The 16885-nt window shown below is 37.5% G+C and overlaps 2 protein-coding genes across 2 annotated transcripts; both read right to left on the reverse strand.

Moving 5' to 3' along the window:
- Nucleotides 1-2601: 2601 nt before the first annotated feature.
- Nucleotides 2602-3462, reverse strand: LOC114499063 (olfactory receptor 1044-like). The gene is given in 3 exon segments (XM_028515019.1): nucleotides 2602-2849; nucleotides 2852-3392; nucleotides 3394-3462. Coding segments are annotated over 3 exon segments (858 nt in total).
- An 11328-nt stretch (nucleotides 3463-14790) lies between these two features.
- Nucleotides 14791-15985, reverse strand: LOC114499064 (olfactory receptor 1052-like). Its single transcript, XM_028515020.2, has one exon. It carries the CDS (start codon nucleotides 15983-15985, stop codon nucleotides 15047-15049), a length of 939 nt encoding a protein of 312 aa, XP_028370821.1. The 3' UTR covers nucleotides 14791-15046.
- Nucleotides 15986-16885: the final 900 nt, after the last annotated feature.

Consider the following 16885-nt stretch of genomic DNA (forward strand, 5'->3'; position numbering starts at 1 on the left):
CCAGGGCTTTATCTCCTGATGAGCAGAAGGTTGGCTCTGTATGATATTAGAAACTCTCTTCAAGAATCACAAACGTATGAATATATATATATATATATATATATATATATATATATATATATATATATATATACTAATAATGTATATATTAAGCCTGTGATAAAAAGATGAGGAATCTGAGACTTATAACAATTAAGTGCTTTAAGCTTACACAGTTAATGCAGACAGGATTTTTTCTCCCTTTTTTTTTTCTTTTTATTGAATTTACTGGGGACAGGAAAGGATTTGAACAGATTTGAATTCAGGTGTGTCTCACTTCAAAGTCCAGTTCTTATCCTAACCTGTCTGCCATTTGATCATTCCCTTAAAATGAAAGTAAGACACAAACGGGAACAAAAATTCCACTTGCTGATGATATGTAACAGCTATTCTTTCAGTATCTTTAAAGAAAAATGTAACAAAATGCTATATTTTCCCCGTAAACATATATGTGAATCATGACAATCCAATGCAAATTTATACATCATGAAGAGATTTCATTTTTATAAATATGAATATATTTAGTATGTTTTTAATAAGGTAGTTGAAAGTGGAAGGGGTTTGGACAATGATTAGAGGTTCTGATGTGTTAAATATTCTATGAACAACAACAGAATCATTTAATATTATAAAAGAATAGAGGTAAGAGTAATATTATTTTGTCTTAAAATTTTCAATCAGTAATTGAAAGCAATTTACCTGCTGAGAATTGCATGCTTTTAGTGTACTGTTTAATTCTTATAAATGCTTCCATGCTTGGAAGCGTGAGACATTCAGCACTTTTCATACACTGATAACACTAGGCACAGATAACACTAGGGATGAGGACCTAAAGAGAAAGTCTTCTATGACGCAGTACCTGTCCTTTTGGACTCAGAAAAGAATGTCTCCTTGTTCCCTTCCTGACAACTACATAAAATAAAATAAGCACTCATTGGAATCGGACATTGTGCTCTGTTTTTCATACCTGGTAATTGTCAATTGACTGCCAGGAGACCAACACAAGCAATTAACTTAATTAAGCTATTAGAATAGCAATGACATACTCAGAAATGACCACTATTAGAGTTGTCTATAATATGCTTCCAGTTTATTTCACAGATATACAGACAGCAAATGTAAATCATTACAAATGAAATACTACTAATTTTCCTTATTTTTCCATTGAACATGTATTTTTGTTTATAACTATGACTTTACAATTTAATCTGTATCAATTGGGCAATTCATTTTTTAAAATTTTGTTTTAACTAGTGTGGAGCTATACACACATCAAGATGGAGTTTTCCTTTCCAGTGACCTTGAGGAGGTCCTGGTGTTTTTAAGCCCAACTTCCATTCATGCATTTCTGTACATTTATCAATAAGGTAATGTCTGTTCTCCACAGTGAAGGGAAGGAGGGGAACCCATAGGCTGATGTGAATACTCTGAGGTGCAGTATGAATCTACAGCTCCTGATCCTTTGGATACATGTTAATAAATTTGGGGCAGAACGATGAGGAATAGAGGATTCAGGAAGTTTTCTGTATGTGATCTCTGTCCCTGAAACTTATTCAGCTTAGACTGAAAGACAAGGAGAACTGATGACCTTTGTGTAAGTTGGACATAACAACACAGAATAAAATAAAATGAAGGGAGTTCAGTATTTTTTAAAAAATTTACAAAGGCTCTTTATTGCTTCAGTTTTGCAGAGGGCACTCATTCAGTGATTCAATAAAAAACATCCTGGAAGAAGGGCATTGTCAGTAGGCAGGTAGAAATATTTGTGAACAAGAATGGAAAGGGTCATGCAGGAATGAAACTTTCAGTTCAGGGCAAAGGTTTTTTTAATTGTTATTTATTTATTTACTGCTTATACTTGTAAGTGTTCTGATGCAATATTTATAGAGTGAGACAATTACGCAGGAATTAGACAAAACAAACCTATTTTAACCCATGAACTCTCCAGAATGAGAAAGTTTATTACACCCATTGATTAAATAAATGGAACCTTGGGAGGGTGAGTTGAATTGACATGGGTAGAGGGGTTGCTCAGACCATGATGTCTCACTGGGACTTACCAGTGAATAAAGAAGGCAGGGATAAAGTCCTCTCTGAAACACAGTGAAGTTTACCTATTACTAGTCTCCCTTAGCTTGGGGAGAAGATTAAGATCAATAATAACTGTTTCCTATGTTTAATTTAGAACAATGAACAGTAAAGGAAAATATTTATCATTGGGCACTAGTGAGTCAATAATAATGTATACAGGCCCTGGCTGGCGTAGCTCAGTGGATTGAGCACGGGATGTGAACCAAAGTGTCGCAGGTTCGATTCCCAGTCAGGGTACATGCCTGGGTTGCAAGCCGTGACCCACAGCAACTGCACATTGATGTTTCTCTCTCTCTCTCTCTTTCTCTCCCTTCCCTCTCTAAAAATAAATAAATAAAATCTTTAAAAAAATAATAATGTATATCAAATACATGAATCAATTAAGATCATTAATGACTGGTCCCTATGTTTAATTTAGACACAATGATAAGTAGTGAAAAATACTTATAACCAGGCACTGGTGAACCCATACTATTGTATATCAAACACCCAAAATTTAGCTCTCAGGATCTTCAAATAAACACTTTGGGTAAAAACATGGCTTCCATCAGAACATAATTTAGTGTCAACTGTTTTTTTCAGGGCATCTTTCACATCCTTGTTCCTCAAACTGTAGATCAGTGGGTTTAACATGGGGTTGACAATTGAGTAGAAAACAGAGGCCACTTTTTCTGTGTCCATGGAGTGACTTGAGCTGGGTTGGAAATACATGAACAGGATGTCCCATAAAACATAGCCACAGCAGTTAAATGGGAGGCACATTGAGAGAAGGCTTTGTGTCTGCCCTTGGCTGATTTCATTCTAAGGATGGTATTTATGATATACTTGTAGGAGAGGAAGACAGTGACAATACTGAACCCCAGAACACAGCTACTGGAAGTGCACATCACTACCTCATTGATGGTTTTGTCTGAGGTGGAGAGGGCTACTAAGAGTGAGAAGATGCAGAAAAAGTGATTGATGATATTGGAATTGTAGAATGACAATTGAATTGTGCAATAACTAATAATTGCAGAGTTCACCACACTTCGGATGTACACAATGGCCACTAGCTGGGTACAGACTCTTCCAGACATGGCTGTTGTATGAAGAAGTGGATTACAAATGGCTACATAACGGTCATATGCCATCACAGACAGCATGACACATTGCACATCTGCAAAGGTACCAGAAAAGAACATCTGAACAGCACATAAATTATATGCAATCGTCTTTTGCTTAGATAAGAAATCAGACAGCATCTTGGGGAGAGACAGAGGAGAAGTAGCAGACATCACTGAATGACAGATTGCTCAGGAAATTGTACATGGGCATGCAGAGTCTTGGGTCCATGCTGATCAGCAGAATCATCCCTGGGTTTGCAATCACAGTGATGCCATAAACCAGTAGGAAGAGCACAAAGAGCCCCTGCTGCACATCCCGCCTGCCAGAGAGTCCTAAGAGTAGAAGTCTGTAAACACAGTGCAGTTCTCAGTGGCCATCACTCAGGTCTGGAAATCCCTGGTTGTGAAGGAACAAAATGGATGTGCAGTGTTAACGTCATCTGTCTTATTAGATATATTGCTGCGTTGTTTTTTTTTATAATTTTCAGTAATTAGAAAAAGCAGTAAAGAATGGTAGATCTCCATGAGGAAATCTGACTCTTTGGAAATACATGCTATATCATGTAAATATAATAAATGTTAGTGAAAATATCTCTTACATTTACATAGCATTCTACCAAGTTTTTGGCACAGTTTTTATATTAAGTCATGCTATTTCCATACCAACCTATGTAATATTTGTGATAGTTTCTGTTACTCCTTTGTTAGAGATTAAGAAATTGATGTTCTCACAGCTGAAGCAATAGTTCTTAAATTAATTGGGCCAGTAACCCACACCTCCTGATAAGATTGTTTTCTTTTTTTTAAAGCCTTCTATTTATGCTTAGTTTAAAGGTAGAACATAAGATTGAGAAAAGATTGCAACTGAAAAATCTGGTGAGTTCTGCTCATTGGGTTGGTTTTTGCATTGTTGTTCAAGTACAGTTGTCTCCATCCCCCCCGCCATTACTTTCCCCTGCTCTACCCACCTCCCACCTTTCACTATCTCTCCTCCCTACAGTTGTCTTTGTCCATGGGTCCTTTATACATGTTCCTTGACTTGACCCTTACCATTCTTCCCCCTATTTTTCCCCTTCTCCCTATCCCATCCTCACTGGTAACTGTCAGGTTCTTCTTTATTTCCATGTTTCTGTTTCTATTTTCCCACTTTGTTTGTTTTGTTGGTTAGGTTCTGTGTAGAGGTGAGAGCAGATGGTCTTTCCCTGCTTTGCCTATTTCACTCAGCATAATATTCTCCAATTCCATCCATGCTGTTGTAAAAGGTGAGAGTTCCTTTTTTCTTTCTGCTGTGTAGTGTTTCATTATGTAAATATACCACAGTTTTTTGATCCCCTCATTTACTGATGGGCACTTAAGCTACTTCTAGCACTTGGCTATTGTAAATTGTGCTGCTGTGAACACTGGCATATATAGGTTGTTCTGAATTGGTGTTGCAGGATTTTTAGGATATAATCTAGCAATGGAAATGCTGGGTTAAAAGGCAGTTCCATGTTTAGTATTCTGAGGAAATTTATTAGTGTTTTCTTTGATTCGTCTTTTCCTTGAGTAGCTCTGGAATCTGCCTCACTTTGCTTTAAATTGGTCTCAGGAGGTTAATTGCGTTTTATGTCCCACTGTTACAATTTACCCAATCAATATATCATGTATGTGATATGTGACCCCTTCTGGACTGTGAGAATATAGTGACAGTGGAGCTGAAGCTAGGAGAACAGAAAAAGAAAATCTGTATAATGATGTAGTGATCAGTATGTAGTTCCCCAAACACCTGGCATGAACTGATTTGAATATCTCTTTCCGTAGACACATCTTTTAAAAAAAAAGGAAATATTTCTTTTAAAAATATACAAAATATAGGAAATGGAGAAGTCAAAGAACTTATATATATGACCCATTGCCATGAACTAAAGGTGGATGTAGGGGGAATGGGGGTGTGAGGGGGTGTGAAGGTAGAAGGGAAATAAAGGAGGGGAATGGAACAATGTAATAACATAATAAAATAAATAAATAAATAAATAAATAAATAAATAAAATATCCACACTGACAGTAATTAAAAATATGAAAAGTACAGTTGGGAGATTAAAAATAAAAAATCCTCCCACTCCTGAATCTATGCTTGCATTTTATTTTATATCCTGCCATTTATGTATACATCTTTAAAGTATTTAGATTGGTAAAAATACTTAAAATTTTCTATAACCTTTTGTATCCTCTATAGCTTTCATAGCACCAATTCACTCCAAGGAAGATAAAAATTAGAGAAATCTAAAACAGAAACCAGACAAACAGCGAGTCCCTGCACCGTCCCGGTGCACTGACTTCCATATTCCATCCAGTCCATCTGCAGCAGGATTCAGCCCTGCCTCCCGACAGAGCTGGGTTATATCGCCAAGTCCGTGTGTGGTCCCTGGGCATTGAACATGATCTCTCAGGAATATGTGGTAGATATAATTAATTATATGTTTTATCATGTGTTATTTTTCTATGGGCAGGGTCATTGAAAAAGAACTACAGACTTTAAAAAAATGCTAGATGTGTTGAAAAACTACCTAAGAGTGTTTCCACCAGCTAAACTCAAGAGAGTGCTGCACCTGTTTGACTGAAGAGCTCTAACTGTAACTGGAAAAGACACCGGCGTTCACGTTGCCTGTCACTACCAAATCCAATAAGCAATGACAGTGATTGAATCTTTTATAGGCGCTTTATTCAGATGGCCAGCGATCCGAGAAGATGGCAGGTTCATACCCTAACAAACCATCTTTCCCTTTCTTTCTTGGCCAGATCTTTTATAAGGGGGTTGGGGGAGGGCAAACAGGAGTTAGTGAGAGTCTTTGAAATTCCAAGGGGAGGGGTAGTCACCTGGTAGGGATGTCTCCAGGTGGTATCTTTAGCCAGCACTCCAGAAGGTCACTTTTTTTTTTTTTCCTCAGGTGCCAGATGGGCCTTATCTGTAGTTTCTGAAACAAAAAGCTTAACATACACATGACTTGCTAGATTTATGACTATTTACCTTCAGCTAAATTTTCCCAAGTCTTAAACCCCTATCATAACCACTGTCTTATTTCTCTGGTATTCATGTGGAGGAGGCAGAGTCCTCCTTGGTCACCTTCTTCAGATTCCTCCCCACACTCATTCTCCTTCCCCTTCGGTGCTCCCTGTCTCCAGGGATGCAAGCTACCTCAGGCAACACTCCCTTCAAGAGGGATGCACAGGTCATCTTCATAAACATGAGAGCGCTGTAGTGTAACTCCCACTCCCAATGACATCCACAGTATGGAGTGCAATATGCTGTCAAAAAGTGGATAATTTAATTGATTCCCAGAGGTTTTATTTTCTAATAGAATAGCTTTCTTTAAGTATGCATTGAAAGGCAAAGATTCGCAACACAATTTAAGAGTTCAGAGCAAAGAAGAGAGAAAAAATATTCTATATCTACAGCGTTTTCCTGATATCACAGGTGCCCCTCTCCCCACAGCCTTGCACAAGGAATAGTTGTCTCAAAATATCGTTCTATCAGCTAATGGCGGGTTGGCCCTGAGGCATGGGACCTTATCACAAAGTACAGCACATGTCAATGCCTCCAAGGAAAACCAGTTCAGTGAGGCTTCCTGGTGCAGGAAAAAGGAAAGTGGTGAGTGAAGGCTGCTAAAAATACCTCTGATATATAAGGGAGGTAGCGCTTTCTGGTAAAACAACAATCTTTGAATGAAATAGTTTATGGAAGTTGTATGCTTTGTTAATTTTACCATAATATTTTGAAAATGTGTGTATATAAGAAACCGTTAGTGATTAAACATTAACGATGAAATCCCACAATCATTTATAATCTGATAGTAAATGGTCTTTGCTTTTAGAAACCCTTTTAAAGATATGTATATGCATATTATAAAATGTACAATTTAGAAAGTTAAAATGTCCCTGGACCCAAACTCTGAACAAAAATCAGAAAAATAGCCTTTCAGAGACTCTTTGTGGACCCTAACACAACTGATGTCAAAATGTAAATAGTTGTGTATGTTTTTATAAAGTGTACAGAATTACAATCATTCTTTTATTATCTCATGTGTGTATCCTTTGGTTCAGTACTATGTACCTGAGATTCCCCCAAGCCATTGCATGTAAGGACAGTTTATTCATTCTCTTTGCTGTGCAGGATTCCAATGAATAATCATACTAAATATTTATGTCAAAATCAAAATAATGCTACATCGATCATTTTTGTATGTACACACTTCCTCATTTCTACTGGGTATAAAACTATTGGTGGGATTTTAGGGGCAGTTGCAAACAGAAAACTGCCATATAGATTTCCAATTCTGATTTTTGTCAGTGAGTGAAAGCTATCTACATTTCACATTCAAACAGGTACTTGATATTAATGGATATTACTGATATCAGGGTAGCTGCTCGTCAGTCAGTCATGGCGCAGCATATACATACAGAAAATGCATAAGTGGTAAGTATACAACTTGTTTTTAAAAATACCCTAGTAAAAAGTATCCAGACCAAGACACAGATTATTTGAATCGCTAACCCTTCTACTTTCTCCCTTCTTTTCAGTTCTCTTTAGTTCACACATTACACTCATCTCTGTTTATAGTAGCTATAGCATATGCAATCTGAATTTAAGTATGTCTTAGGTGTCTTACAGGGGAATAGTGTGCTAGCTCAATGCTGTTATTTTTGCGCTTGTAGGGTTGACACCCATCTCTACTTGGGCATTAGTCTAGTCCAGTTGCACTCCTACCATGTTGCTGTTCAAGACAGGACCCAGTCCAGAGGTAAAATTTCCAAGGCCATGGGTTAAAATGGACGTATTAGTGCCACAAGAAGTATCCACTATTGTTTTTCCTCCATACTGTGTTTTAGAATCTCAGAAATAATACCTGCTTAGAGACAGAGCAGTCTTGTTGTCCTCCTTGGGTATCCCTAGCAATCTGAAATGTTTTTGAAATTGGTACAGAACCATGTTCATGCTGCCGGTCATGTGCCAAATTCAGTAAACAGAAACAGGGATTAAATTTTTATGGGCGCTTTGTTCATATGGCCAGGGATCTGAGAAGAAGGAGTGTTGGCATCCTAAAAAATCTGTCTTACATTTTCCTCCCAAGCCAACATATTTTCAACAGGGAATAAAGACGGTGCTTTGAGTGGTTTTAAAATTTGGGGAGAATTAGGTGAAAGAAACTTTAGCATTCTTCTGGGCAGTTAGCTGCTCCCTGGGGCAGGTGATTGTCTGTCCTTCCCTGGAACAAAATGGTCTGGATGCCTTCACTTTTCCACTGGGTAATCATCTTTGACAGTGCTCCAGGAGGCTGGCTGTCTTTCCCAGGAATCAGGATGGGCCTTATCTATCTATAGTTTCTGAAACAATAGCTTTAACATTTGTGTTACTTACTAGATTAATAACTATTTTCCTTAAACTAAAAATTTCCAACTCTTTAGTCCCCTATCATTTTCACTCAAAGGCATTTTGTAAGGGCATCTAGAAATGGAATGACTTCTGGTTTGTGTAAATAGTTAAGATTGCCCTTGCTTCTTATGTGATCCTTCAAATTCATATCCTTGTCCCTGTTTGCTAAAGAAGACACTTCCAGTGCTTGGATCATCAACAAATTTGAAGCTGTCAAATAGTTTGATAAATGTTGTTTGGTTTATTTATTTTTCAAAGGATTTATCTGTATGTCTTTAACATTCCCTTATTTTAATATCCACAACCACTTTATGTTCTTGCATAGAAGCAACAAAAAATGAAATGAAGGCATGTACTAGGCTGTGAGGGAATTTTTTCTGCCTTAGATGTAAAAACATTCAGTATCAGTGAACATGTTTGATATCTTTCTTTCAGGTGCCATGCTGGAGCTTGGGTAAAGAAATAGAAAGCACAGTCCTGAATCTCAGAATGCTTGAAACCCCACCATGATGACAATGATGGGAAAAAGAATCATAGATTCCACAATGTCCTAAGGCACATGATGGTGTATGGACCAGTTTAGAGAGTGCTGGAAGGAAGGACAGCCCCTGGAGGAAGCCAATGAATTGTGAATTGTAGCACAGGGATTGACTCAGGAGTCCAGTCCTCTTTGCTTTTCATACCTTAGCCACATTGGTGGCTAAGCTTTTAAATCCAGAGAAACGACATGGTTTTGTCCAACTCAAGGCCTCTCTACTAGCTGATCCATTAGCCTAGAATGCTTCTCTAACTACTCAAAGCTCTCAGTTAATTCCCACTTATCTTTTTGTTTGCAAGTAATTGTGTTCATATGAGGAAGCACATTTATTCTTCCTTCTATTTGATCACTATGCTTTCGAGATATAGGGCCTTGTCTTTCTTCGTTATGGAATCGTTAGAGTTTATTATAAATAATTCAAATGATCATTTATCAAAATTTGTCAGTTCCAATAGATGATAAGCTGCCTCAGTACAAAATGTGCAGGAGTTGCTGTGGGATAAAATCTCATAGAAGTGAAGTAGACACTTTGGAAATCTCAGTGAGTTTTAGAAAATTAAGTGAATGTACAATTAAAAGATCAATGCAATAAAAATTGGTAAGTATAAGTCCACAGCATTTGTACAAAAAGAGTGTACCACGTATACATTCAAGACATAAAAGAGGGCATACAGTATTTAGGAAATGACACATTTTTCTGTGGCTGAAACATAGTATAAATAGTTACTGGTTGATATGAAATGAATTAAAAGCAGTTCAGCTTTTTGCAACACAGTACATTTAACATTGGGAGATTATACATACACACACACACACACACACACATTTCCATAGCCCAATAAATAATTTTTCAGTGGAGCCATTGTTTGTTTCTAAGGTTTTCCAGGTCCTTTTTCCCATCTTCAGCTATAGGTTATAAGTCCCAGGGTTTAGCATGAGCATCGCAGGGTGTAAAACAATGATCACACTTTGTCTTCAACTATGAAGTAGGAAAAACTTGGCCTGAAATACATGAAGATCAAGTTCCCTGAGAAATTACCACCACAGTTAAGTAGGAGGTCCAGGTGGCATAAGGTTTGAATCTCCCCTCAGCACAGTTGGTTTTCATTAGTGCTAGGATATATAACAATTGGAACAAAATGTTCTGATACAGTAATCAGTTAATGAAGCCCAAAACTGTGAATATCACCAAGTCATTCACCTGAGAATCTCATCAATATAGCTGATGGTGAGGTGGGCCATCTCAGAAGAAATGGTTAATGTCATTTGACCCACAAGAACATTAGTACCAAATTAACATTGTATTTATTGAAGTATCTATAATTCCCATCATATGCTCCCCAGCCACAAGCAGGGTGCACACTTCACTGGACATGGTGAATGTAAAGAAGAAGTGGTTGCTACTTGCCTTGTGTCCATCAAGGGCCATCACTGCCAGTTTCAGACACTCAGACTCTGCAAAAATGCAGAAGAGCAAGAATTTCAGAGAGCAACCACAGAAGAGAATTGACATCTTGCCAAAGAAACCTACCAACATTCTAGTTCCAGTTGCTGTTGTCCAGTTGCTGTTCTAGAAGTCACTGAAAGAGAGGTGGCTGAGGAAAAAAATACATTGGCGTGTGCACCCAGAATGAGGCCAAAACAAAAAGAACATCACTAGCATCTCAGAAATTATCCCCACACCCATCACAAATTGATGTCCAGTATGCTAAATCAGTTTGTATGTTTTTGAGGTATACAGTAATCAAGTCATATAATATTTTACACATCCTTGTCTGGCTTGTTTCACTCAACACTATGTTTGTAAAATTTCTCTGTCCTGTTGTATGTGGAAGCAGTTCATTCATCTTCATTCCTGTGTGGTTTTTCAGTGTACAAACTCATCACGAAATAATGTGCCAAACCTAGACCTGGGTCAGCAAACTATAGCACATAAAGTTGTATTGAAGCTGGGATGCACCATTTCTTTATATATTATTGATGTTTTCCTTTTTTGAAACAAAAGCAAATCTCAGTGGTTGTGGAAAAATTTTATAGCCTGCATGTCTTTAAAAAATGTACTACTTATCACTTTAAGGAAAAGTTTGTCAACTTCTGATTTAATGTGTTGAGAAAAACTGAGTTGTTTTCACTTTCATACTGTTGTAAATAATTCAATGGTGAATATTTTGTACAAGTGTTGGAGTGAACACACTCATTGGTTTCTCTTGAGTATAGTTATAAGATTGTTATTTGGGTCGTAGACTATACATGTGATTAACATCGATGAAGTACTTCAAATGGCTTAGACAGTCTTCTCGACCTTCACTTAGTTAATTATGTAAAAATCAATGACAGGTACTATATTCTCCCCATTTCACAGAGTGTTAACTGAGGCATAGAAAAATTAAGTAACTTATTCAAAGTGCCACTCAGTGTCTGGGCACAGAGCTGGCATATGAATCAAGGGAATCTGGCTTCTTCCCTCATCCAGTGATCTACCCTTGTCAAAGGGTAATTTATAGATGATCGCACTCACTTACATATACATACACACACATCTTTCTGAGGTATTCACTATATCCTTTAAGGCAATCAACTATAATCCTTTGCCACATCGAATTTAAGCAGCAATTTTAAGAATTTTAAATGTTTTCTTATACTTTGGGCCTATAAACTGCATTAGACTAAGTGAAAAATGAGTGTTTGGTGAAATTCTTGTGAGAGAAGTTGTGTGTGTGCTGCTAAGTCTGTTTTGAGTTTCCAGTTAGAGCTTGTGGTTTGGGAAATAGACACATCTTGGAAAGTTGTATCTTACAAGGAATCTTCCTTCAGTCCTGTGGCTTTCTTAGTGGTGTCATTTATGTATTTGTTTGTCAAGCTGTAACTCAACAAGTTTAAGAAGAGGGTGACCATGGTGTAGAACTGAGACAAATTTACCAATTTATCTCAATACTTCTAACAATACTGGGAGAAGACTGCCCAGATGGGTGGACACAGAAGTCAGGTGAGAGTCTCATAGAGAGAAAGTTTTCCTCCTCCCAGTAATAAAGTGGATTTAAGACTGAGAAAAGGGTGAACAAGTAGGAGATGATGATGTGATGAAACCATGTCCATTAGTTGCCCTAAGTGGAGAGATGCCACTTGTTAAATGATGTATCTGTGCAGGCTGGCTTATCCAGGGGAGGGGACTACAGACAAAATGATTCACAACATTTTTTATCACAGTGCTTCAGAATAAATGCAAAGGATGTGTGAACCAAGGGACTCATGTTGTCTCCAATGTATGACAAGAGAGCAGCTTTCTTGAGTAACTGAATTTCAAAGTAACCATTATGCCAAAGCAGCATTTTGTGGGGTAGTATAACTTCTCTTCTTTAATTGTATAACATTGAATTCCCCTGGTACACAATTTTTTTTTTAATTTTACATATATATGTATGTATGCATTTTAAATCTATCACATTATCTATGTGATCTATATGGGTATAGATATGATTTTCTACATTCTCATAATTGTGAACATACAACTTATATGAATAATGACACAGTAAATGTGTGTTTTGAATATTTTCCTCTTTTTGGGCTGGTGGATATTCAACAGAGTATAGAAATTAACAGCCATTAAAAGCTGGATCTGATAATATAGTTCATTTGCATGGGGATCTTTTCAATCATTTATTTTCATTGTATTTTTTCATTACCGTTATCACATTTATAGTTTCACCCACTTCCACCCACTCTGTGAGTATGATCTTTTATTAAACATATGTTGTTGGTTTATGCTTAAAAATACAATGTATTCTACTATACTGTTGCTCATAATATACTTCCAGTGGAAAGTGGAGCAGAGATGGATGAAACAGACAAATCTGAGGAATATTCAGAGAGATGAATGCTGTTTGCTTAGAATGTAAGTCATATGCAGGTCTTTACAGATCCATCACTTTGGCATCCTCACCCATTTATGTACTTTCTGAAGAATGATGAAAGATGTATTGCCAAGCCTCCTACCCTAAGATTTGTTGTTTCAGTGACATCTAACTAGAGGTAAAATGTTATCAAGTACCTCATTTTTGCATGTATTTGTCTGTTTTGTCATAGTGTGTCACTGACATAATGCAGCTGCTTTGGATAATAGACAAGGAATGCTCAGTCCTTGAGCTAAGAACACTCACAATGTCATATAGGAGATGGTGATTTAATAAAAGAATGATATGAGTACAACGCTGAAAGGAGATAGATGTCTGTGACTTAAGAATGGGACCTTTGACTAGAGCTGAGAACTGTGTTGTTTCATTCTAATGATGTTTGAAGAATGTACATATAGCACACTTTATATGTTAAAGGGACGTGTGTGAGTGTGTGTATGTAAAGAGAAAGAGACCTAAATGAGAAGCCTTGTGCAGTCTATTATTCTGTCTTCCATGAAGAAGAAGAGATAGCCTCCAGGTTTTTTTAATAAAATGGAAACCTTAAAATTAAATGAGTATTCTGAAAACCTGAGATTATACAATGTTTTTATAACAGCATTGTTATTCAGTAATAATGTAAATACAAAGTACAATCACCTTAAATTATAAAATAGATCTTAGCATTACTTACCATCAAATCATTAAGCAATGAGCACAATTCAATTGTGTTTAGACTAAGGTTTCAGTTTATTTCACAGGTTGACAGAGAACCAATTTAAGTCATTACAACTGGAATAGTAATGTAAACACTTCTTGGTTGTTTCTTTTTCTCCATCAAACATAAATTTTTGTTAATAACTCTTCAACTTAAACTATATCAATTGGGAATTCCATGTTTTCAAAAAACATTGATCAGTGTAATGCTATGAACATGTTGTAAAGGGAGGTAAAGTAACATACATTAAGCACACTTTATACATTAAGAAGATAGTGACGATCAGAGAAGGTCAAGGTCCTCGATCCCCCAGCATCATTCATACAGCTTCTGTAGAGTTGTCAAGAGCATGGATCTATTCCCCAGAGTGAGGGCAAGAGGACACATCCAGAGTCTGATGTGAAGGCTATAATGTGCCATATAAATGTAGAGCTGCTGATCCTGCTGACCCCTGGGGTAGAATGATCAGAAATAGAGGATCTGAGAAGTTGTCTTCATGACATGATCTGTGTCCCTGGCACTTACTCAGCCTTGGGCAAAGAAGTACAGGTGAATTCTGAGTAAAATGAACATGCTAGAATAAAACAAAAGAAAGCTATTTTCATTTCCATTCACAAAGGTTGTTTTTTACATTTGCCCTTCAGTGGAAACACCTTCATTCATTCAATCAATGTTTTTGAATGGCATCCTGAAAATGAGCATTGTAAATCACCAAGTAGAAATACCAGTGAAAGAGACAGACAAGAGCCTTGCATTTATGGGATTCTGATCTAAGCCATAAGAGTTTTAATTTATTCTTATTCATTCATTTACTACTTATTACTTCTAAATCTTATGGTGGGACATTTATAGGATGGAACAAGCACAGATGAAGAAGAAAATGAAAGTTAACTTGAACTATTAAAACTCCTTTCTGGCACAAGTTTATCAAGATCATTGCTTAAAAAAGTGGAACTTTAAATACGGAAGAAGACGGTAGAGTGCCCGTATCAATCTGGGATAAATATACTCATGAATAGAGCAGAGTAGTACACCAAGATCCTCTTTGCAAAACAGTAGAGTAAACCTATTACTTCTTTCCTTTGGTTCAAAGCGATAAAGATTCATAATGACTATTCTTCACATTCAGATTAGGCACAAAGGTGGGTAAAGGAATATCCAGAATTGTATTTGTGAGACTATAGAAAACTGTGCCAATGTCCATAAACTTTAGTTGTCAACATCTGCAAATAAAACCTTTGTGACTGAACACACTTTCACCAAGTACATAATTTAGTGTCAACTGCTTTTTTCAGGGCACCTTTCACATCCTTATTCCTCAAACTGTAGATCAGTGGGTTTAACATGGGAATGACAACTGTGTAGAAAACAGAGGCCACTTTGTCAGTATCCATGGAGTAACTGGAACTAGGTCGGAAATACATGAAAAAGAGTGTCCCATAAAATATAGCCACAGCAGTTAAATGGGAGGTACAGGTAGAGAAGGCTTTCCGTCTGCTTGCAGCTGACTTCATGTGAAGGATGGTAGTCATGATGTAGCTATAGGAGAGGAAAACAGTGATGAGGCTTGACCCCGCAATACAACTACAGGAAATGGTCATTGCTATTTCAGTGGTGGTTGTGTCTGAGGTGGAGAGGGCTAGTAAGGGTGGCACATCACAGAAAAAATGATTGATGATATTGGACTTGCAGAATGACAATCGAGTTGTGCAATATGTAAAGATGGTGGTATCCATAAAACTTGCGGTGTAGGCCATGGCCACCAGCTGGATGCACACTCTCCTGGACATGGTAACAGTATACAGAAGTGGATTACAAATGGCTACATAACGGTCATATGCCATCACAGACAGCAAGACACAGTCCACAGTTCCAAAAATACCAAAAGAGAACATCTGCACCATACATAAGAGATATTCAATCTTCTTTTGCTGAGATAAGAAATCAGCCAGCATCTTGGGGGAGATGGAAGAGGAGTAGCAAACATCACAGAAAGACAAGTTGCTCAGGAAATAATACATGGGCGTGTGGAGTCGTGGGTCCATGCTGATTAGCATGATCATCCCCAGATTGGCAATCACAGTGATGCCATAGAGCAGCAGGAAGAGCACAAAGAGCCCCTGCTGCACATCCTGCCTGTCAGAGAGTCCTAAGAGTATGAAGTCTGTCAACACGGTGCAGTTCTCAATGGCCATCACTCAGGTATTGAAATCCCTGGTTGTGGAGGAAGGAAATCCAAGTGAAGAGCAAATCATGTGACCGTCTTAGCAGTTACACTGCTGGTTCTTTCTGTTTGTCACCAGTTAGAAAAAGAGCTCAACAATGCACATTCTCTTTAAGTAAACAGACTCTCTGCAATATTTTCAATTTACTATAATTGATGAAATGATAGTAATGCAGCTTATATAGAATAGGTGCCACACTTTGGTACAAAATAAATAATTTTCAATGCTATGTAGTATTTTTTATCTTACAGATTAAGAGATTAATGTCCTCAGAGTCGGCCAAGTTGTTCTTAGAATGATTTAGTTCAAATAAACCCCTATCTAATTACAAGGTTGTTTCTGTTCTTGATGCAGTATAAGTGTTGTTATATTCTGTAATAAAAAAGCATAGTGAAGTGAGAGGTGCAGATAATGAATATATTTCTTGATTCTTCCCTCCTTATCCAATACTGTAAAGCATGCAGATCACTGGCTTGTTTCTTGATGTATTGTGTCCCCACTTCCCCATGATCCCCTGGTCCTATCCAGCCTCAATCTACAAGGAATAAAGATAGTCTGTGATCCAGGACTCCCAGGGAAGGGGGGCAGGTCAGTAGAGAAGAAGTTGGCGGGGTCCCTGTGGATGATAGATTTGAGTGCTCACACTGGAACCTGTAGGGTTTACCTACCATGTGCCCTTAGACAGAAGTGATCAGGGGAGTGGTGTTCGGACCCCATAATAGGAATTCTTTTAGCACAGGTGACTGAGAGGCAAGTGTGGATTACTGTGTAAGACCCTCTACTCTAATCTGTTAGAATCCACTTAACCTATTCAGCAAAAGATCACATGTGCAGGGTGCAAGGCAATGTCCTCATGTGTCCACAGTCCCA

This window comes from Phyllostomus discolor, chromosome 6 (genome assembly GCF_004126475.2).
Source record: "Phyllostomus discolor isolate MPI-MPIP mPhyDis1 chromosome 6, mPhyDis1.pri.v3, whole genome shotgun sequence".
NCBI classification, from domain to species: domain Eukaryota; kingdom Metazoa; phylum Chordata; class Mammalia; order Chiroptera; family Phyllostomidae; genus Phyllostomus; species Phyllostomus discolor.